The following is a 22500-nucleotide window of genomic DNA, read 5'->3' as shown; positions in this document are numbered from 1 at the left end:
CAAATGGTTTGCATCCATATGGTATAAACTTGATGACTTTGCCTTAAAAACTAAATCACTTGGGATCCCTTTATTCAAAGGAGGAAAGAACCAAAGTTGGGCTTTTGTTTACCTTTAAAAAAAACTCTTGGGGCAACTAGGTGGCACAGTGGAGAGAGCACTGGCCCTGGAGTCAGGAGGACCTGTGTTCAAATCCAGCCTCAGACACATAACACTTACTAGTTGTGTGACTCTGGGCAAGTCACTTAACCCTAATTGCTTCACCAAAAAAAAAAAACTCTCAAAAAAAATTAAAATTAAAATTAAAAAAAAACTCTCTTGGCATGATTCGACCAATAGCCTACCAAAATTTTCTACATAACAACCATGACTATTTATTTTCCCAAAAATTCATCTAGCCACAAAAATTGAGCATGGTTAGTCGTCAAAGATGGGTCAAAGTGTGGTCTCTACAGTAATGGTTAAGCAAAAGTCTTCTATTACTCTGACTCAGTAGCATTCATATTTCTTTCCTTCTTTCTTTTCTAGGTAAGTCTGTCATTGACAGCAAAACGGATGGCCAAGAAGAACTGCCTAGTGAAGAACCTGGAAGCAGTGGAAACTCTGGGCTCCACCTCCATCATCTGCTCTGACAAGACTGGGACCTTAACACAAAACAGAATGACTGTGGCCCATCTGTGGTTTGATAACCAGATCTATCAGGCTGATACAAGTGAAGATCAGAATGGTGAGGCTTTGGAAGCAATCTCAGGGATGTGTAACTGAGCAGGGAAGTTAATGCCAACCCTGATAGGGGGAGCAGGCTGTTTCTGAGATCTGTTCGGACCCTGTGGATATACAAACTCACTCTCCTCTCCCACAGCAGTCTTCCATGTGCTACATCATTCTTTCTCTTGCTTTCTAGCCCAGATCTTTGACCAAAGTTCTGCAACCTGGGCCTCCTTATCCAAGATTGTAACACTGTGCAACCGAGCTGAGTTCAGACCAGGACAGGAAAGTGTCCCCATCATGAAGGTAGGTCTTCTGCTCATTTGGGTGTGACATCAAAGCCAATCTCCAGGTCATCTTGATGTCTTCTGTCCCCTTCAGCTGTTGTGCTACTTAATGAGATGAGAAGAAGTTAGTATATATAAGGGCAAGTTTGAATTGCCAACATGTTATCTAGTCAAGTAACAAAGTAGTACTTTGGCTACTTTCTACTTTGCTTTGTAGAGTCATATGAAAAACCAAAAGAGCTCTCAAAATACTGACTTTGAGATTTGTGTCATAGTAGTTTGAACAAGGCAGCTAGGTGGTGCACTGCATAGAACCCTGGGCTTGGAGTCAAGAAGACCTGTGTTCAAATCCAGCCTCAGAAATTTCCTAGCTATGTGACTTTGGGCAAATTACTTAACTGGTTTACCACTGAAGAAGGAAATGGCAAACCACTCCAGTCAGCATCTTTGCTAAGAAAACCCCATGGACAGATGTCCACGGGGTCATGAAGAGTTGGACATGACTAAAACAATTGAAAAAGGCTATGATTCATTTTGGCTCTTACTGAGTAGGACCCAGAGTACTGGATCAATATTTTGTTAAAGGAAGACTTATGATCTTGCTCTCCAATGTTGAAACTATATAAATTAATCCTATTTGTTCCTCCAAGACCAAACTCATCTAAACCATTGAATTCAGCACTTCTTAAGTACTTGCTCCAATAAGCACTAAGGGAACAAGAGCTTACTTTCTACTGGGGGAAAATTACATGTGCAAAAATAAAAATAAAAAAAATTAAGTGGGAAGCACTAGCAACTGGGGGAATAAAAAAATGTACCTTCTAATGAGGGTCCTAGGGCTGAAAGTCACAGGAAATAAAAGGCAGATAATAATAATAAGAGGCAGAATTGAAGAGAGTGTGGGTCTCAGCCCTGAGAGACAGCCTGTCAAAAGCAAGAACATGAGAGATAGAATGCTGTTTAAGGGGAGCAGTAAACAGTCCGCTTTGGTCACAATGACTGCTAAGAGTAATTATGTAAAATCAGCTAGAAAGGAAAGGTAGGATAGAAAGCCAGGTTATGAAGGGCTTTAAATGCTAAATAGAAGAGTTTATATTGTGTACTAGAATAGAATAGGGAGCCAATGAAGCTTCTTGAGCAGAAGAATGATAGTCACAAATGAATATGGCCTCATGTAACATATTTTATTTCCTTGACTTCTGTTTATCTAAGTTGGTGTGATAAGGAAAATGTTTCTTTATTGTATCATTCAGAATTGTCTGAGAGCCTAAACTGAATGGAATGTCCCAGGTAATTCTCTAAGACTGTGGTTGTATAGCAGGTTTGCCTAAAAGACTATTTTACGGAAAACTCTCACAGAGCAAGCGCTCAAATAATGGTCAGAATAAGCGATACAAGGACACTCTCAAGGTTTCTCTTAAGAACTTTGGGATTGATTGGGAGACATGGGAGACATTAGCACAGGACCGCCCAGGATAGTGTGCCCACATCAGAGAAGGTGCTGTGTTCTATGAGCAAGCAGAATTGCAGTAGCTCAAAAGAAAGGTGAGATGTGCAAATTTAGAGACATCACCACTCCAAACGTTCATATGGACTATTTGTGCCCAACTTGTGTTAGAGCCTTCTAAGTTTATATTGGTTTGGTCAGTCACAGTCAGACATACTGTGGGTACATTGACCCTGATATACTGATGTCATTTTGATCCTCTTTGAATGTGAAGGACAACCACCATGACAGATGCTTATCTTCATTAGTAGATAGAATTGCTTACTTCAATAGAATCACAGTCTAGTTTTTTGTTTTTTTTTGTTTTTGATGGTATCAATCAAATTAAATCTAGAGCTATTCTTCTCATCTAGGGTATCCAGCTGTGAACACTGGCATGCTCGAGTGTACTTCATTCTCTCTTTCCTTCTTGCCAGAGTTGCTATGTTGAAACTGCCCTAGTTTTTCCTCTTACTTCCTCTTTCACTCTGTTCTGTTGCCTTTTATTGTGCATTTCCCTTCCGCATCTCGCTATGGGTATTTTTCCAAAGCTTAGTCCCCAGGCCTTTCTGATTACCTCAATCTTAATGTCCAGTCTTATCTGACCCAAGCTTCAGTCCCATATCTATCCTCCAAATAATCAATAGATATTGCCAACCCACTCTCACCTACCCTGACAGCAACACATCTAAAAACCAAGATTAAGTTCTTCCACTTCTCAATGAAGATACAAGAAAAATGAATTAGATAAGATAATATGATTAAGCATTGAATTGTGTTTTCTAGACAGTAAGTTTAAGGGGACATCCACAAGAACTGGAGTGGTTGAGGTGGGGAAAGTTTTCTTCCATGGTGAATTTGTATCTCCATTTCTCAACTTTAAAGACAGAGATCACTTAGTTCAATCCACTTATATTTTGAAAGGAAATTTAGGCTCAGAAAGGTTAAAACTTGCCCAAAGATACAGAACAGATGCAGAGATACAGAGGCAGAAGACAAGTGTCCCTATCTAAATTTGCTTTGTGTCTTTCAACACCACCTTCTTTCTGTCACCCAAGCCCTAATTTTGGAGTCACCTTTGGCTCTCTCCTTCATTTCCTATATCCACAAGGTGACTGTAAATACCTTTTTTTCCCTGTAAAATGTCACTCGCCTCTGACTGCTTGGGTTCTGCCCTCATCACCTTTTACCCAGATTGTTATAGCAATCACCTAACTGGGCTTCTGGATTGTAGTTTCATGCTATCCTAATCCTTCATACATCCCGCTGCCAGACTTATACTCCTTAAACAATATTTTTATCCTGCTCTTCCTTCTGTTCATTCTTCAATGGCTCCTTAGTCTATTATGTTATCTAAATTCTGCCTGGTTTTCAAACCCCTCTGTAACACGGCCCCACCTTGCCCTATCCAAACTTATTTCTCCACTATTTTACAGCTTTAATCAAGTCTACTTCAGTACTGTCTTGAATGGCAATGTGTGAACCTTGTTTCTTTCTTCATAACTCACTTTTTTCCCTTTTTTTCTACTTCATTTCTCCTTTCTGGCATTTCTAGGCCTAGCTTAAATTAGCCATGAAAGAAAACCTTTCCTACCTCAACTACTCCAGCCCTTTTTGATCTCTCCTTTCTCTAAACTTATGGTCTAGAAAACACAATTCAATGCTTAATCATGTTATCTGGTCTCATTTATTTTTCTTATATCTTCAGTAAGATTAGAGACTTTGAGTGTCGTCTTCTTCTCCCCTCTCCCCTATTACCTCCAATACTTAAGCATATGGCAGGCAGGCAGTAAATACACAGGTTAATTTTAAACGTCGTGGAAGAGCCAGAATGTGGTTATGACTTATTTGTTTTAACCTTTTCTTTAAATCTAGAAAATTGTGGTGGGAGATGCTTCAGAAACTGCCCTCCTAAAGTTCTCAGAAGTCATAATGGGTGATGTAATGGAAAGAAGAAAAAGAAACAGAAAAGTGGCTGAAATCCCTTTTAATTCCACCAACAAATTCCAGGTGAGTTTTTCCTCATGACTGGGGATCTTGTTTCTGAGCCCAGTGGTGTTTTTATCTACAATTACTAAATGCCCTCACGGGTCTAGAGCCTGAGGAATATGGACTGGTAATCTCTGATCAAGGCCACTTTGGCTATTGTTTTCCCAGAAACATAGTACATAAAGAAAGATGAGTCTAGAGAGACTAGGGTGTGGGTCATCCTGCAAACATCCATCCATGAATACTGTCTTAGTTTCTGGTGCTGAGGGATTGGGGGTCTAAGTTTTTGTTGCAATATTGTTTTAGAAACAACTTTAAGTGAATGTCATTTTGACTATTATAAATACTCAAATTAATTACAAAGGACATATGGAAGAAGACACTATCTGCATCCAGAGAAAAAACTGATAAATAGAAGCATATATAGAATGATTTTACATATATATATGCATATACATATACATATTTATGTCTAATGGTAGCCATCTCTAGGGTGGGGGAGGGAGGAGCGAAGGAAGAAAAGAAAAAAAAGAAATTTACAAGTTAACTTTATTATATATTTAAAAGGAATAGCAAATTGTACATAACAGATTTGTAGTTTCATGTATAAATTTTTAACTATTCTGTATTATGGAAATGCTTGTTTTATTCCATACATTAAAAATAAAATACTTTTTTAAAAAAAATCTCAAAAAACAGTGAAGCAGTTAAGACTCCACATTAGGTAGAGACAAATAAACACCTTTTCTGATAGTATGTGGATAATCTGGGGACAAACCAGGATGGCTCTAGATTTCATCCCATTCCATGCAGTTGAGCTTCTAGGGAGCTATGGGGTCTTTTTTGCCAATATCTTAGGAAATCAGCCTAATAACAATTAGTGCTTTTACTTCAGGAGTGTCCAAAGGCTGACTACCTCTATCGCTTTCAAGTTGGAATGGGAATGAAAATCACTCTTCAGAGCCCACAGTGTTAGGGCTGCTGGTAGTGTGAGAAAAGCCTAGTTCATGTTAGAAATTCCGCTGTGGCTCTCTTGCTCAGTCTGGAACAAAGTGGAATTGAGCAGTAAAGTAAAAATTCCTTCCCCCTTCCCAACCCTCCCCTCATACAAACATACACTTTCTTTCCAACCTCCTAAAAATATACTTAATTAAATGAGTTTAGGTTGATGTTTACCTTGGTGGTACTATTCTCCCAGGCGCTGGTCAGACAGAATAACATATATGTAAGATTTTCTTCATTGATAGTGGGCTGAAAAGAAAGCCCCAGGTGAGTTTAACTAGACTAAAAACTAATGGAATTTAAGTCTCTGGGTTCCTAGAAGTTCTTTTGCTTTATTCAGTGTTACCTCTCTTGACAGGACTCTGTACTTCCCTCCTGTTTTGGTTAATGTTTAGGAGACCCTGATGGAATATAATGAGACCAGTGCAAGTCTATCAGCGTGTAGTTCATTTCATGGATAGAAAGAAGCAGAGGGAATCTTTGCTGGTCTCAGTTCTCTATGCCGCATAGAAACAATGTCCAGCCCTAATATTGGGACTATGGACATAATGCCCAATGTCTATAAAAACAGCCTGAAACCTCGAATAGAAGGAAGGAATCACAAAAGTAGATATCTACTGCTGCTCTGAAAACTGTAGTAGATAATCCATCGCTGGGCATGAAATTCAGTGGGATTTGTGCTACCACCTAAAAGGACCTCACTTCATATTTAAATTTTTTAATTTATTGTAAATATCCTTTTTTAAAATTTTGAGTTCCAAATTCCCTCCCTCTCTTCCACCCCTCCATCATCCACTGATCAGTCATTTTTCTAATGAGATATTTCACATTTTCTTCTATTTTTTTCATTCTTTTGACTTAATTGTTTCTTGATGTTTCATGGAGTCATTAGCTTCTACTTGCCCAATTCTAATTTTTAAAGATTTTCTTTAGGGAATTTTTGTATCTCCTTTTCCATTTGGCCTATTCATTTAACCTCATTGGACTTTAAATCTTTCATCTGTAAAATGAGGAGCCTGGAACATAAGGTCTCTAAGGTCCCTCCCAGCTCTAACTCCTTGATCCAGTCAATGGAGGAGGTGTCAATACACACCAAGGGCATCAATATGCCTCTTATTTCCACTTTGAGGAAGTCAAGTGTACAAAGAGCAAGAGATGACTTTCCTTCTCCTGGCATGTGGCTGGTTGTAGAGGAGCTCTTCAGGCCTCTTAGAAGTAACAGTAATAAGGGGCAGCTAGGTGGTACCATGGTTAGAGCACTGGCCCTGGAGTCAGGAGGACCTGGGTTCAAATCTGAGCTCAGACACATGATACTTACTAGCTATTGTGACCCTGGGCAAGTCACTTAACTCCAATTGCCTCACCAACAATTATAACAGTAATAGTGACATACCCCATTTAACACATTCACTTCATTCCTTCCTCCCAGCTGTCCATTCATGAGACAGAAGACCCCGATGACAAGCGCTTCCTCTTGGTGATGAAAGGAGCCCCCGAGAGGATCCTGGAGAAATGCAGTACCATCATGATCCACGGCCAGGAGCAACCTCTTGATGAAAGCACAGCAGCGGCCTTCCAGACGGCATACATGGAGCTGGGGGGCTTAGGGGAGAGAGTGCTGGGTGAGTTGGCCTGGGAAGGTGATGGAGAAGAGGCCACTAGTTACTGCTACATAAAGGATTGAAGCTGAGAAAATAGACAGCAAGTTTATCAAAAACAGTGGAAGGTGATATCAAGTGAAGTAAATGAATCTGCATTGATGAAGTTTGTACTTCTAAAGGACATTGGAGTTTGTGAGGAGTGAGAATGGGGGAAGAAAAAAAGCATATGGTTGGTGCTTAAACACATTCTTAAAAACACTTCAAAGATCCTTGATTTTATTAATGATCCACTATTCCTTAATGCAGAAACTATTAATGAACTCATGGTTTCTTGACTGAATGCTCTATGCTTTTTTTTAAATTTTTTTAATGGTTGGGAACACATTTTATTCATGTGGGGGGTTCCTAACACAGAAACTTTTGATTTTTCTGCCTGACAAAATTTTATCACTGTGTAATCTCCTTTAGTCGGTCAATAAACATTATCTAGCACCTACTAAATGCTAGGCACAGTGCTTAGCACTAGGGATACAAATACAAATAAAAACAAAGATAGTTTCTGACCTCAAGGAGCTTAAAATCTAAAAGCTAGTAGAGAAGACAACACAAAAGATAGAGGCAAAGGGAGGGGGGCACTCAGGGCATAATGGAAAGTTCTAAAAAGGTCCCAAAAGGTGGGAAATGGGAAGAAAAACTCTGCTGAATCCCCTCTTTAAATAAAGGCCCTGGAGCCCATGGTCCTACCCTCCAATCATAGGGTCCAATCAGAAAAGCTGAGAGTATTGATAAGACATACCAGGCAGATTTAATCTTGCAGCAAAACAAGATTTCCCAATGATGAGACTAGGGAAGGATGATATGCTGGAGAGTTCTTAAGAAGCTCAAAAGCATGGTAGCTACTGGGAAATGGTGAGATTTTTAAACATATATCTGTTTAATTCAACGAGGATGGCTTTTAGAAGCTTTCCTACCTGAATTTTCAAGTCCAGGTCTCAGTTTCCTTATGTGTAAAATTAAGGTTAGACTAGTTGGCATGTAAGGTCTCTTTCAGCTTAAATACCTGTGATTCTTTGACCTAATTTTCAATCTGATTCAGGAATGTCTTTTTACAATATCCTAGAACTAGATAGATACTCCTTGTGATAATCAGAGGATTCTATCCTGTCCCTAATAAGATTCCTTTCCCACATATATCTACTGCATCTTTTTTAAGGAAGGTACAGGGGGGCAGCTAGGTGGCACAGTGGATAGAGCTCTGGCCTTGAAGTCAGAAGGACCTGAGTTCAAACCCAGCCTTAGACACTTGACACTTACTAACTGTGTGATCCTGGGCAAGTCACTTAACCCCATTGCCTAGCTAAAAAAAAAAAAAGGAAGGTGCAGGGAAGGGACTCAAGTTTCCATTCAAGAAAAAGAACTTTGTTGCCTTAATGTGCATGCGTGGTATGGAAGCATGGTCTCTTATTTTTTATCTTCTTCCCATTACTTATTGATGCCTTTCCCTGTTTTGTTCCCCATGTGTATCAATTCCAGGTTTCTGTCATCTCTACCTGCCAGAAGATGAGTTTCCAGATACCTATCCCTTTGATGTAGAGACCATGAACTTTCCCACCTCTGACCTCTGTTTTGTGGGGCTGCTATCATTGATTGATCCCCCTCGATCCACCGTCCCTGATGCAGTCACCAAGTGCCGCAGTGCTGGCATCAAGGTAGGGTTCCTTTTCTCTACCTCTTGGAGTCCTTCACTGGCTCAAAAGATCCTTTGAGAAAGTTTCATTTTACATTGAAGTCTTCTCTACCAATCCCATGTACTTTTCTTTTCCCTTTTACATTTGAGAGGCATCATGACAAAATAAAGAGAGAGCTGGCCTTAAAGTCAGAAAGACCTGGGTTCCAGTCCCTCCTCAGATACAACAGACTCAGGTCCTACATTGATATATACTGGCTAAGTGACCCTGGACATGACACTAATAACCTCTCAGTCCTGTAGGCAACTCTCTTAAGACTATAAATTGCAGAGAAGAGGCACCAATCTGCAATGATAAAGGGCATTTCCACATTGAAGAAATTTTAGGTCCAACCCTGATCCCTATTCTTTCCAAGTTCACTATGTCAAATTTTAAGTGATTGGTCCCTTTCAAGATACCACAAAGAATTCTGTAGAGAAGTTTCTTCTCACTACAATTATTGTTTAGCTAACACCTTGATACCCTACTCTACCTGAATGGAGACAGCCACAGTAATGATTGAATAATAACAATAGCTTACATGTGAAACCACTTCTGTGGTTTACAAAGTGCTTTACATAGAATATCTTATTGAATCCCATTGTATTTTCCCCATGAACCATGACAAGCAATGAAAAGACAAAGGAAAGACTATTTTTTTAAGTCAATGGTTGCTTTTGGCAGATTGGTGTAAGACTCTATTCCCAAATCCATTTATTAGCTCTCTGATTTTGGTCAAATCACTTAACCTCCCTGAAATTCTGTTTCCTCATCTAGAAAGAAGATTAACTATTTTACAAACCTTGAAGTGTCATACAATTATAAGCTATTGTGATTAATATGGTGAAATCAATAGACACAAAACAGCCTTTTAAGCTGTAATGTACTATATAAATCCAAGATAGTAATAGCTTTTAGCATTTTCTTAATTCTATTTCTTTGTGATCCTTTGGAATATTTAATTCCACATTCATACATGGTTTTAAAAAACAGAGACTGTCCCATTTTTTTTTCCTAGAAGAGCAAATAAGAATTGCACCAGAGATAAAGGTTTCCTCTTATGAAGGAGGAAAGAGCCAACAAACACCAGAGCAGGCAGATATATGGGAAATGTACTGGGGCTGGGCTTTTTCTGGGGGACGAAAGACACACATCACAACTAAAGGTCCCCCAAAGAGAAAAATCTATCATTAGCACTAATTATACCCTACTAGCTCTTGATTCAGACAAGAGCAGTCATGCTCACTTTTCCTTCTGCTTTTATTGGGCCTGTTTCTCATTGGTTATATCTGTTTCTCACCCACTTCAGGTTATCATGGTGACAGGTGATCATCCCATCACAGCCAAAGCTATTGCCAGAAGTGTGGGCATCATTTCAGCCAATAGTGAGACTGTGGAAGACATAGCAAAACGTCTTAATGTTCCCGTGGAACAGGTTAACAAAAGGTAAGAGCAGTGGTAATATGACTTTGCAGGTGAGCCAGCCCCCTTTGATTCCAAAGAGCTGAAATGTTTTGGGGCTCACCGCTTTTGGGTCTATAGCCTGTTAGGCTGCCACTGAGAGGTTGTTTATACATATATATACAAACACACAATTGCTTTTCCTTTAAAAAGTTCAGGAAAACCACCAAAAATGTTATTTTCATCTAATATTAGGTCTATATTAGAATTAAAAGGTGTTCTTAACATGGGGTTCATGAATTTTTTGGAAAAAAAATTACTAGCTACATCTCAATACAACTGGTTTTCTTTGTGATCTATTTCTTTCATGCATTTAAAACCATTATTCTCAGAAGGGATCCATGGGTTTTGTTGTTGTTCAGTCATTTTCGGTCATGTCCAACTCTTCATGACCTCATTTGGGGTCTTCTTGGCAAAGAAACTAGAGTGATTTGCTATTTCCTTCTCCAACTCATTTTACAGATGAGGAAACTGAGGCAAACAGGAATAAGTGGTTTGTTCAGGGTCACACAGCTAGTAAGTGTCTAAAGCCAGATTTGAACTCAGGAAGATGGGTCGTTCTGACTCCAGGTGCTCTACCTACTGCACCACCTAATTGTCTCCTATGCTTTGCTAGACTGCCAAAGAGGTCTGTGATACAAAAAGGGTTAAGGACCTCCTTGCAGAGGTAGTCTCCCCCACCTAAAATGTAATTACTTCTCACCTGTACTTCTAAAAATTCCCAATTTTGTTCAAGATTTGTCTCTGATACCACGTCCTCTATGAATCTGCCTGTGCTCTCACCCTCCTGAAATAACTTTTACCTTTGTATCCTTGGTGCCAAACATACTACCTTCCATATAATTGGGACTTAATAAACGTTTGTTGGATTGGATACAGAATAATACATACACAGATGAATACATAAGCAATATACTAGGAGGCTCAAGAAAGAAACCACCAGCTAGGAAAAACAGGGAAGGCTTCATTGAAGAGATAAAATGTTGCATTAGGATTTTGAAGATGAGTAGGAATTCGACAGGCAGAAGATGATGGTAAGGGAGGGCATTCCAGTCACAGGAAATAGCCAGATATTCTCACTGCCAGCCTTTTTGAGGTCCCCTCTATAAGGTAGTATTCATTACAAGGGCTCCAATGTGAATCCCCTGCTAGTCTCTGTTTCCCATCTTGAACGGAGATGGCAAAGCCTATTACTGAGCTAGGCTTCTCTATTTTGCAACAGTATTGGATGCATTAGTGAAGAAGTAAGGGACTAGTCACCTTGTTACCTACTGGGCTTCTCAAAGCAGAACAGTCCCTCGGCGTTAGTCCTTTTTGCTAAGTGGGCATTACTTTGGCCCTTCTAGGGAGGCAAAGGCAGCTGTGGTCAATGGAATGGAGTTGAAGGAGATGAGCCCAGAGCAGCTGGATGAGGTGTTGATCAACCACACCGAAATCGTCTTTGCAAGGACATCTCCCCAGCAGAAGCTGATCATTGTGGAGGGCTGTCAGAGACAGGTGAGTGATGATGGAGGCGGTACTTACCGAGGTACCTGACACACAGTAGGTGCTTCTCAAAGGTTTATTGACTGACTGACAGGCACCTAGTGAGTCCAAGTCAGATACCTTCAGACTGCCATTTAGTATGGCTTTGTTAGAACAGAAAGCTCTTTCCTAAAATACAACTGAAGTTCCCTCACAAGCATCAGGAAAAGAAATGGCTAGTTCTTTCAAGGAAATTCTACTGAATTCCACAAGTATTCATTAGGCATTTACTATATTCAAGGCCCTGTGCCAAGCATTGGAAATACAAAGAAAAAAAGAACAATAATTATAATTAACATTTATGTAGTGCTTTCTATGTGCTAGCTTAGCATTGTGCTAAGAGCTTGATAAATATTATTTCATTTGATCCCCACAACAACCCCATGAATTAGGGTTTTTCTCTAATTTTTACCTCCATTTTTATAGTTGAGGAAATTGAGGCAAACATACGTTAAGTGACTTGCCCAGGTCACACACCTAGTAATAATTTGAGGCAAAACTTAAACTGAGGTCTTCCTGACCCCAGGCCCAACACTCTAGCCACTGTGCTACCTAGTTCCTGGAGCATACATATATTTGGCTTCAGGAAAAAAAAAAGTTCCCTATATTCCATTTTAACATCAAGTATATCCTCCTGTCCTTAACTTTTAACATTATATTTAATTTTTCAATTCACAAAAAAAACTACTTCTCTTGCTCCCACATTGGTGAAAAAAAAAGAGTCAAAAACTGAAAACTAAAATTTTTGTAATAAACATGCATGTTTAAACAAAGCAAATTCTCTCATTGGTCATGTCCAAAAAAAAGTCTCATTCTGTCTCCTTGACTCCACCTGTCAGTTGGGGAGCATGCTTCGTCATCGGTCTGCTGGAATAGTGGTGGATCATTGTGTTGATTGAACATTTCAAAGCCTTTTGTCTTTGCGGTGTTGTTATTATATAAATTATTTTGGTTTTGCTCTCTTCACTCTGTAACAGCTCATGCAAGTTTTTCCATGTTTTTCTGAAATGGTCTCTTTCATTATTGCCATTCCATTACATTATATGCCATTACATTTATATACCATCTCCTTGACTTGGAACAAGTTTTCTTCTCTTACTGTTTAAAGAAGGTGGTGGCCCATCTAATGGTTATTCTCTAATTTATGAATTCTCTTTCGAGTGAATTCATTTGGCTGGACTCAGATGCAGAGACAACCAAGGGAAAAATAAGAACCTGTGCTCAGTATTTTCTCACTAGAGCTGGAGATGCCCATCCCTGTCCTCTATCACATTGTTATCTGCATTAGTTTAGAAGAAGCTTGGTGAATGCTTATTTCACATCACACGGAAACATGACCCTTTTCCCAGAAAAGACTCTTGCAGAACATAAGGTCATCCTATCTTTGAGAGAAGATAGAGAACATTTTTTTTATCAGTACTCAAATCGCTTGGGTACTCTTTGAAGTTACTGGATTTAAAGTTTGAATCCCACGTTATTCTTCTAGGATGCTGTTGTTGCAGTGACAGGGGATGGAGTTAATGATTCCCCAGCCCTGAAGAAGGCTGATATTGGCATTGCCATGGGAATTGCAGGTTCTGATGCAGCAAAAAATGCAGCAGATATGGTCTTACTAGATGACAACTTTGCCTCTATAGTGACAGGTGTAGAGGAAGGTGAGTAAAGTCCCTTCCATACAAGGGACATCTTACAAATGCCTTTACAGAGTGTTCATTTAATCTTGTGGACCAAGAGCAGTTTTTTCTAAAGAGAACATTCTCCTCACAGGCCGCCTAATCTTTGATAATTTGAAGAAAACCATTGCTTTCACCCTGACCAAAAACATTGCTGAGCTTTGTCCTTTTCTGATCTTCATTATTGCCGGGGTCCCCCTGCCCATCGGTACTATCACCATCTTGTTCATTGACTTGGGCACTGATATTGTAAGTAAATTTGTGGAGTATCAAGGAATAAAATAAATATAGTAGCATCAATTGCCATAAACTTTTGGGACCATTTTTCCCTTCTGGATTTCCTTTCTTCTGCAGAGACTTAGATGACTTGTCAAGAGATTGATCTTATTACTCTATCCTGGGGTACTAGGGAATAAAATACAGTACCAGGTGTCATAAACTGTTGGGACCACTTTACCTTCTGAGTTTCCTTTCCCCTGAAGAGACTTAAATAACTTGTCAAGAAATTGGTAATAAAATCAATTCTCTCTTGAATGGAGCTTTCCAAACCATCCCATTTGCCTGACCCTCAAAAACTATGTATGGCCCATTATCTCAAGTTCCTTATTCCTGAATTGGGGATAATGATCAAGGACCATGAGTAAAACTACTACCAAAAAAAGTCTGTCCAAAGCTTAAAAGCCCAGAAATGTTTAAGAGGCCCAAGAAATATAATAGGATACAGCTCCCTAACAAATCCAAGGCTCTCTTAATTCAGTAAAAGATAGAATATTTTCAAATATGTTTTAAAACTCTTAAGATGAAAATACTGCTTTTACATAGGAAGGTTCAACTAAGTATTCCCTACTTCAAAGAGAAGTATAGACTTATTAAAGGTATGTATAATGGAAACTAATGAATGAAGTGATAAATGGACTGAAAGGGGGAAAGATGGCATTATTCACCTTTTCAATAATCCTTTATTCTAATGATAAAATGCTAACAAAAAAAAAATAGGTCCCTGTACCTCCCTTAGTCATCTTTGCATCTAGGTGCAGCCAAGTTAATTCATAGGCTCATGGATCTAGATTAGAGGTCATCTAGTTCAATGTCTTCATTTTATCGATAAGGACACTAATGAGTCACACTATGACACACCAAATAGACATTTTTAGGCTGAGGTTCTCTAAATCCATAACAGACAATAATTATAGAATAGTGGAAGAATAAGCAGCATTGTTGAGCCATATTCATATGACTTGGGAATACACGAATAACGATTAAGTAGATGATAGAGAGCAAACTGGAAACAAAGCAAGGGAAATGGCCCTTGCCAACCTTCCTTCCTTTCTTCTCTACAGGCAGTAATATACTGGGTTGCTCATACATTGTGGTGTGGTTAGAGATCTGTTTGTTTTGAAACTAATAGCAAATGATTTGTTGCTTGGAGGCTTGAAAGGCTTCTGGCCAAGCTTCTTCCAGAGTCTTGGGATTCATTTATTCTCTCTATTTTATTTTCTCTCTAAATATTAACTGGCTGTGTTGTAGCTACAGCTCAGTAGTGACAGTGTTTTATTATCTTCTTACCCTTCCATAGATTCCTTCCATTGCCTTAGCCTATGAGAAAGCCGAGAGTGACATCATGAACCGGAAACCACGCCACAAGAAGAAGGACAGATTGGTGAATCAACAGCTGGCTTTGTATTCTTATCTACATATAGGTATGCTGAGATCTCTCTCATGTGTTATTTTAATATCAAAATTCTTTCCTAGGTCCCTATCCCCTAATGAGTTCAGAGAATGACTTTTTTTTTTTTAGTGGGTGGGGACAATTGGAAAGAGAATGCCTTGAACTCATCAGAGTTCCTAAATTCTTAGCATGTCTCATATGTCCCATAGGAATCCTGCAATCTTTGGGAGCCTTTCTTGCCTATTTCACTGTCTATGCAGAGCAAGGATTCAAACCTGCCAGGCTCATTTTCTTACGGTCAGAATGGGAAGATGATAATATAAATGACCTTGAAGACAGCTATGGACAAGAATGGGTAAGAGAGGTCAAAGTTCTAACCCTATTTATTCCCCATTCTATTGTTCATTTGACCTGATTGATCCTGAAACGCCATCTTCTGGACTGCCCTAGTAAGACTACCTTATTAGAATCAATGAGTGAATGAAAAAGTCAACAGGCATTTACTAATTACTATGCACCAGACACTACTAAGTACATAAAATACAAATTCAATGAATGAAAACATTTATTATGGACATACTAAAGTCAGCTCTTGCCCTCAGAGATCATGCATTCTAATGGCGAGAGAAAACACAAGAAAGATTTGGTGGCTCATAGCCCAGGAGGGTAGCTTGGTGGCACAGCGGTTAGAGTCCTGGACCTGAAGTCAGGTTCCTGAGTTCCTGAGTTCCAATCCAACCTCAGATACTTACTATCTGTGTGACCCTGGGCAAATCACTTAACCCTGTTTGCCTCAGTTTTATCATCTGTAAAATGAACTGGAGAAAGAAATGGCAAACCATTCTGGTAACTTTGCCAAGAAAACCCCAAATGGGGTCACAAAGAGTCAGGAGCAACTGAAGAACGACTGGACAACAAAGCCTAGGAGAAGGCACTTTGGTGCTTTCCCTTTCCCAGACAGGAGACTGTAAGGGAGTAAGCTGTCACACATACCCAAGAACAACCCAGCTGATCCTATCACCGTTCTAGAACTAGAAGAGAGCTGACAGGGAGGAGAAAAGGAGAAAAGGTTACTCGCATGGCAGTAAGCTCTGGCAATGAAAAGGTTGAAACCTCGAGGTCATGCAATGTTTCTTCTTGATTGAGAGATGGTGAACAATAGGTGGGGAATGCCATGTGGTCAATATACTGCTTTTCTCCTTTTAACTATTTCTCTTTATTACAAATGCAGTGAAGCAGTTACTAGGAAGTGACTGATGGAGAAAAAATTATGAATAAAATATTTTTCAAACAAAATATAAAAAAATAACAAAAGTGGAGAAAATAGAATGAAAATATACATACTACTTTCAACTATAAACTACATTAAACAACATCAGATCTCAGGTTAAATATAGTGGAAAATATTAGTTACTACTTCATTAGCTGTTTTTGGAGTTTCAGACGGCACAGTGGCTAGAGCTGTGGGCTTGAAGGCAGGAAGATCTAAAATCAAATCCACCTGAGATACTTGCTTGCTGGGTTACCATGGGCAAATCACTTAACTTTTGTGAACCTTAGTTTCCTCATCTGTAAAATGGGAATAGTAATGGTCCCAAATTCACAGAACCAAATAAGATAAAATTTTAAATGCTAAATAAGTGTTACTTTAAAATGAATGCTTGTGCATGTGTAAATGTGTATCTTTCGTTAAAAACAAAATTTGGTAGTTTAAAATTTTTTTAAAAACAGCAATGAGATAAGATTCTCATGGAAGAAAACTTGGTTTCTGATTGAAGACTCTCCCTTGGGTAACGCATTTCATCATAAGAAAGAAATGTCATTTGTCTCAGGCTAGATTGTTAGTGTTATCTGTAGTTTAAAGTGGTCAGAAAGCAGAAAATGAGAATTGTGTCCACTGGAACCGTAACTGATTTTCCAGAATGGAAATAACAGAGAGATACAAAATATTTGAATAACTCTGACCTTTGTCAAGACTTTATCCTGGCCTTTGATGATAATTTGCTAGAAGCAGCTAGCTGGTTCAGTGGTTAGAGTACTATGCTTGGAATCAGGAAGACCTGAATCCAATCCAGCCGCAGACACTCATTGGCTGTGTGACCCTGGACAAATCGTTTAACATCTGTTTGCCTTAATCTGCTGGAGAAGGAACTGGCAAACCACTTCTCGCTCTGCCAAGAAAACCACATGGACAGTATTGGCATGATATCGTCCACGGGATCACAAAGAGTTGGACAAAACTGAACGACAACAAAGCTAACACATCAGCTTTGTAACAATTCGGCTGCAAGGTACCATATGTCAGGATAAGTAAAAGAAATAACATCATCTCAACTGCTACCCTTTCTGGATAACTGAGTGACCAGTTGGTTGCACACCTAGGAATGAGTCCTTATGAAGCTTCCATTAACATTCCCAAAAGCTTTCTCTGCTGGGTCTCAAAGCTTTCTCCTTTCCTGATCTTGCAGACAAGATATCAGCGGAAATATTTGGAATGGATTGGATATACTGCTTTCTTTGTTGCAATCATGGTCCAGCAAATAGCAGATTTAATCATCAGAAAGACTCGGAGAAATTCTATTTTCCAGCAAGGTCTCTTCAGGTATCAACTATACTATATTTCAAAGGCTTATGTTGTAAAGAAAGTGAAGTTCTATTGGCCCATCCAAGGAACTAATATTATGATACCTACTATGGTAAAAGATCTTCTGATATTACTCTGGATCATATTAACCTGATGGACATCTGTCATTCAATAAATTTTAAGCACCCTACCATGCACCGTCATGGCATTGTGCTAAATACTGAGACACAAAGAGAGGCAAAAGGACATTCACAATCTAAGTGGGGAGGTAACAGTATTCGAATAACTATATGCAAACAAAATATATGCAGGATAAATTAGAGATTATCAACAAAGGGAAGGCACTATAATTAAGAGAGATTGGGAAAGTCTTCCTGTAGGAAGTAGAATTTTAGCTGAATGTGAAGAAACCGGGGGAAGCCAGAAGGCAAAGATGAGGAGGGAAGACATTACAGGAAAGGAGGACAGTGAAAATACCCAGAATTTGGGAGATGGAGTGTCTTGTGTGAGGAATAATAAGAAGCCAAAATCACTGGATCACAGAAATGATGGGGTGGATGGTAGTATAAAGATATAAGAAGACAGAAGAGATAGGGAGCAGATTATAAAGGGTTTTGAAAGCCACATAGGATTTTATATTTGGTCCTGGATGTGATAGGGAACCACTGGAGTTTATTGAGTGGGGAATAAGGAGAGTGACACGTTCAGACCTGAACTTTGGAAGCTGAGGGGAGGATGGACTGAAGGCATGAGAGTCTTGTGGCAGGGAGACCCATTAATGGGCTATTACCATAGGCAAGGCATAAGGTGGATGAGAGACTGCACCAGTGTCAGAGGAGAGAAGGAAGTATATACATGAGATGTCACACAGGTGAAATCAACAAGCCTTGGCAGTTGATTGGATATGGAGGGTGGAAGATGGTGAGGAGACCAGGATGATTCCTAAATGGGGAACCTGAGGGACTGGGAGGATGGTGGTACCCTCTACATTAATAGGGAAGGTAGGAGGGGAGGAATAACTAAATGGATTCAAAATCTGTTCATGCTTGTATTTCTTACAGAAATAAAGTCGTCTGGGTAGGGATTGTATCTCAAATTATCATAGCACTAATCCTCTCCTTCGGCTTTGGAAGTATTGCAGCCCTGAATTTCACCACACTTCGGTGAGTCACCTGCCCTACTGTGTCAAGGGAAAGCACTGGTCACCATTCTGAGGACAGTCTCAAGTTAGGGGATGAGGCTGGGCTAGGATGAAGATGGCTGGATCAGATATGAGGTAGTAAGGATTAGAGACCAAATATCCCCTCTTGGGAAAAAAGTTGGTTAAGTCTAGTCAAACCATTGAAGGAAATGAGATAAAATTCAAAGTCACATTCCCTTTGGAAAGATTTGAAGGAAAAAAACACACTTTGTGTCCTTGTGTTTTAGTATCCCTTGCATTCTATTATACTTTAAAAGAAAAGAACTGTTTTGGGTCAGTTTAGAAAAAGCCTTCCTTCCTTTGTATCCACCTGAAATTGTTGAAGTTGCCAAGAAGGCAGTGAAGTTAACAACCCCACCACCATTTACCTGAGAAGCTGGTTCTTGTCTTCTGAAACACTGACTCTTGCATTTGGCTCCATTTCATTTCCAGGGTTCAGTATTGGTTTGTGGCGGTACCATATGCCATTGTCATCTGGCTATATGATGAGTTACGAAAACTCCTAATCAGGCGCTACCCAGGAAGTAAGTAACCTCAAAGGAGAAGAATTTGGGTCCAGATTTGGGCGACCCTGCTGGGATTTATTGGACATTTACCTTTTTCTATCTCCCACAGGTTCCATATTTCTTATTGACTCTCTTTGTCCCCTTACAGGCTGGTGGGATAAGAACATGTATTACTGAAATTGCTTTTGGTTCCCAAGACTCTCCTTAATTTCTCCCTGATGATGTTCAGCGTTCTCCAGTCACCTCTGCTGGCAAGTCTCCTGTGCAATATGGGCATCGTCAAGATCTAAACGCTGGAAGAAATTTGTATGAGTCTCAGTTAACATACTGTAAAAATGAAATTTGACTTTTTGTATAGGCTGTTTTTCTTCTGCACCTTGCCCTCTGTCCCTCTTGTTTGTTTAAAATGTATAAATTCTAAAAGAGGTAGAGAAGAAAAATAAGCCATTGAATATGTACATAAGTTTCCACAATATTTAATTCTATTGCACTTGCACTATGTATGAGACTATTGAGTTTTATGAATTCAACCCGGGCATGATCGTGCATGGAACAAATCCTAGTAGACTGGCCTTAGAGGCCACATTATAAAGTAAAGGGTATTTTATAAAATAAGGTTGTGATGGTGTTGTTCTTAGACTCCCTGAGAAGGTGCTCTATTTCAACTAGGAAGGTAGTTGAAAACTTAAGGGAGCAGGATGGTACAGTAGATAGAACACTGAGCCTGGAGCCAGGAAAACTGGAAATTGATGCTTAACAGCATCTTACCTGACACTTTACTGTGACCCTGGGCAAGTGTCTTAACATGTCTTAGCCTCAGTTTACTCATTTGTAAAATAGGGATGATAGCCCCTATTTCACAGGACTGTTATGAAAATCAAATGAGATTAAATGCACAGCATTTTGCAAACCTTAAAACACTATCTAAAAGCTACCTATTGTTGTTATTACTGTAATTAAAGAAAAACTCCTATAAGAATTAGAAAGTTTCAGAGTATGGAACAAAAGCTAAAAGATACATATTGACTTTTTTGGCTCTTCTGTCTCTGCCGTCAATGCCCTAAGGTTGTAAAAAATCTCCCCTTTTTTGTCATCCTTTCAAGCCCTTATTTTTCCTCTGTACCCTGTGTTCATTTTGTGCTCTGATAACCATGATTTTCATGGACTCCATGTAGAAGACTATAAATGAAAGGTTCTTATCTGGGGTCTATAAACTTTTTTAAAATATTTTTATAACTATCTCGATATAATTGATTTCTCTCATAGTCCTATGCATTTAAAAAACATTCTTCTTAGAAGGCTTCTCTAGACTGCTAAAGTGGATCCTTACATGGAGGTTAAGAACCTCTGCTAGAGAAAATTTAGATTTCCTCATGCCATAGGGGTAGTGGAAGGAAAAAGATACCAAGTATGTGTTTGAGTGATTCATCATTTAATTACTCCTCCCTCCTCTGTTTAAAAACTTTTCCACATTTTCTTTAAAAAGTATATGGTGGGAGTCGGGTTACAGAGTCAGAGAAAATGGAAAGGCTGACAATTTTTTTAGCTGAAATGGAAAAACTCAAAGCAGGACATGATTAGGTTAGAGTTCAATCACAAAAGTCCAACTGCTTCCAAATTAGACTGGAAACTTTCCTAAGATTGGAGTTTCTGGTACCTCATTATAGGGATCAAAAATAGACTAGAGAAAGTATTTCCCAGAATCCCTCCTAGGATTTCAAGTCACTGAATAATGAGCCTAATCCAAATATGGCATAACCTAAAAAGAACCTCTGATTTAAATTTTTCCTTTAAGCAGCTTTCCTGTTACTTATCCCATCCTTTATCCCATAACTGTCATTTAGAGCATTTTTAGGCTTCTTGGATTGATTCCTCAGGGAATAAGGGTCAGGAAATTTACCGTATAATGGCATGGTATATTGCAACCTCACAGCCCATATCTACTTAGAGGATAAGACTTTTCTTCTTCCATTTATTTTACTCACATGTTTAATAGACTGTATATGCTAATTCCTGACATATTTTAATCTAAAGCATTAGCCCCATAGCTAAGCTAGTGGGCTTGTTTTGTGTAGGACTCCTACATATGAGACGATGACTAAAAATACTGTAAACACAAGTCTTATAGCTATCTTTGCATTTTGTTTAACTTTGGTCTGCTAAATTATAAACCAGGAGTTTATAGCACAGTTAAAATATAGGTTATGCTATATGTTATTATAACATTATAATAGAGATTACACATGGCTTGTACAACTTTAATTTCCACATGGGGTCTTGTATGTAAAAAGTGGAGCTGAATACCAAAAGAGGATGCCACAAAACCACATTTAACCATGTCCACTACAAATTTATGTTGTCTAATCTCAACTGGGCAGCTAGGTGGTGCAGTGGATAGAGCCCCAGGCCTGGAGTCAGGAAGACTCGAGTTCAAATCCAGCCTCAGACACTAGCTGTGTCACCCTGGGCAAGTCACTTAACCCTAACTGCCTCACCAAAAAAAGTTAAAAAAAAAAAAGATTCAATTCAACATTTGTTGAGTGCTTAATATTTGTGAGATACTTGATTTTCTGACTTCTTATTTAAAAATTAGAAGAGAGACAGGGAAGAAAGACATGTCCAGTACCAAGAAAGGCAAGAAGGGATAAGTGACCCCAAGAGAATGAGCTTGAGGAATCTGAGAGGATCATGCTTCCCCTAAAAAAGATGCATCCGTCTTTTACTAGAGACATCCATTCATAGAAAAAGGCAAATTAGTACATTGCTTATGAATTCAAATTGGAAACATTTAATACATATATTAACTAACTCACCAACAGGGGACAAAATTTATTACCAGGGAAAGAACTTTAGCATTCACATTGTTATCCAAGACAGCTTGAATTTGCAGCTAACAGGGGCAGCTAGGTGGCACAGTAGATAGAGTGCCAGGTCTGGAGTCAGGAAGACTCATCTTTGTGAGTTCAAATCCATCCTCTAACACTCACTAGCTATGTGACCCTGGACCTGTTTGCCTCAGTTCCTTACCTATAAAATGAGCCAGAGAAGGAAGTGGCCAACCACTCCAGTGTCTTTGCCAAGA

At 39.1% G+C, this 22500-nt stretch overlaps 1 protein-coding gene across 2 annotated transcripts in view; it reads left to right on the top strand.

Annotated features, from left to right (window-relative positions):
* The window catches only part of LOC114022756 (potassium-transporting ATPase alpha chain 2), a 29847-nt gene extending 9574 nt beyond the window's left edge, over window positions 1-20273 (top strand). The window contains exons 9-23 of one of the 2 annotated variants that reach the window (XM_027835146.1): window positions 529-727; window positions 905-1014; window positions 4357-4491; window positions 6902-7094; window positions 8607-8782; window positions 10110-10246; window positions 11608-11758; window positions 13272-13440; window positions 13553-13707; window positions 15035-15158; window positions 15337-15482; window positions 17596-17729; window positions 18773-18874; window positions 19345-19436; window positions 19567-20273. In XM_027835146.1, coding sequence (XP_027690947.1) covers window positions 529-727; window positions 905-1014; window positions 4357-4491; window positions 6902-7094; window positions 8607-8782; window positions 10110-10246; window positions 11608-11758; window positions 13272-13440; window positions 13553-13707; window positions 15035-15158; window positions 15337-15482; window positions 17596-17729; window positions 18773-18874; window positions 19345-19436; window positions 19567-19595 — 2052 coding nt within the window. In that variant the 3' untranslated portion in view covers window positions 19596-20273. The remainder of the gene's footprint in view (window positions 1-528; window positions 728-904; window positions 1015-4356; window positions 4492-6901; window positions 7095-8606; window positions 8783-10109; window positions 10247-11607; window positions 11759-13271; window positions 13441-13552; window positions 13708-15034; window positions 15159-15336; window positions 15483-17595; window positions 17730-18772; window positions 18875-19344; window positions 19437-19566) is intronic. The other variant, XM_027835147.1, reaches the window with a different exon arrangement.
* Window positions 20274-22500: the final 2227 nt, after the last annotated feature.

This window comes from Vombatus ursinus, unplaced genomic scaffold, assembly GCF_900497805.2.
Source record: "Vombatus ursinus unplaced genomic scaffold, bare-nosed wombat genome assembly UNPS02014813.1, whole genome shotgun sequence".
Taxonomy (NCBI): Eukaryota; Metazoa; Chordata; class Mammalia; order Diprotodontia; family Vombatidae; genus Vombatus; species Vombatus ursinus.
The sequence above is the reverse complement of the archived record's forward strand: the minus strand, read 5'-3'. Positions and strand labels throughout refer to the sequence as shown.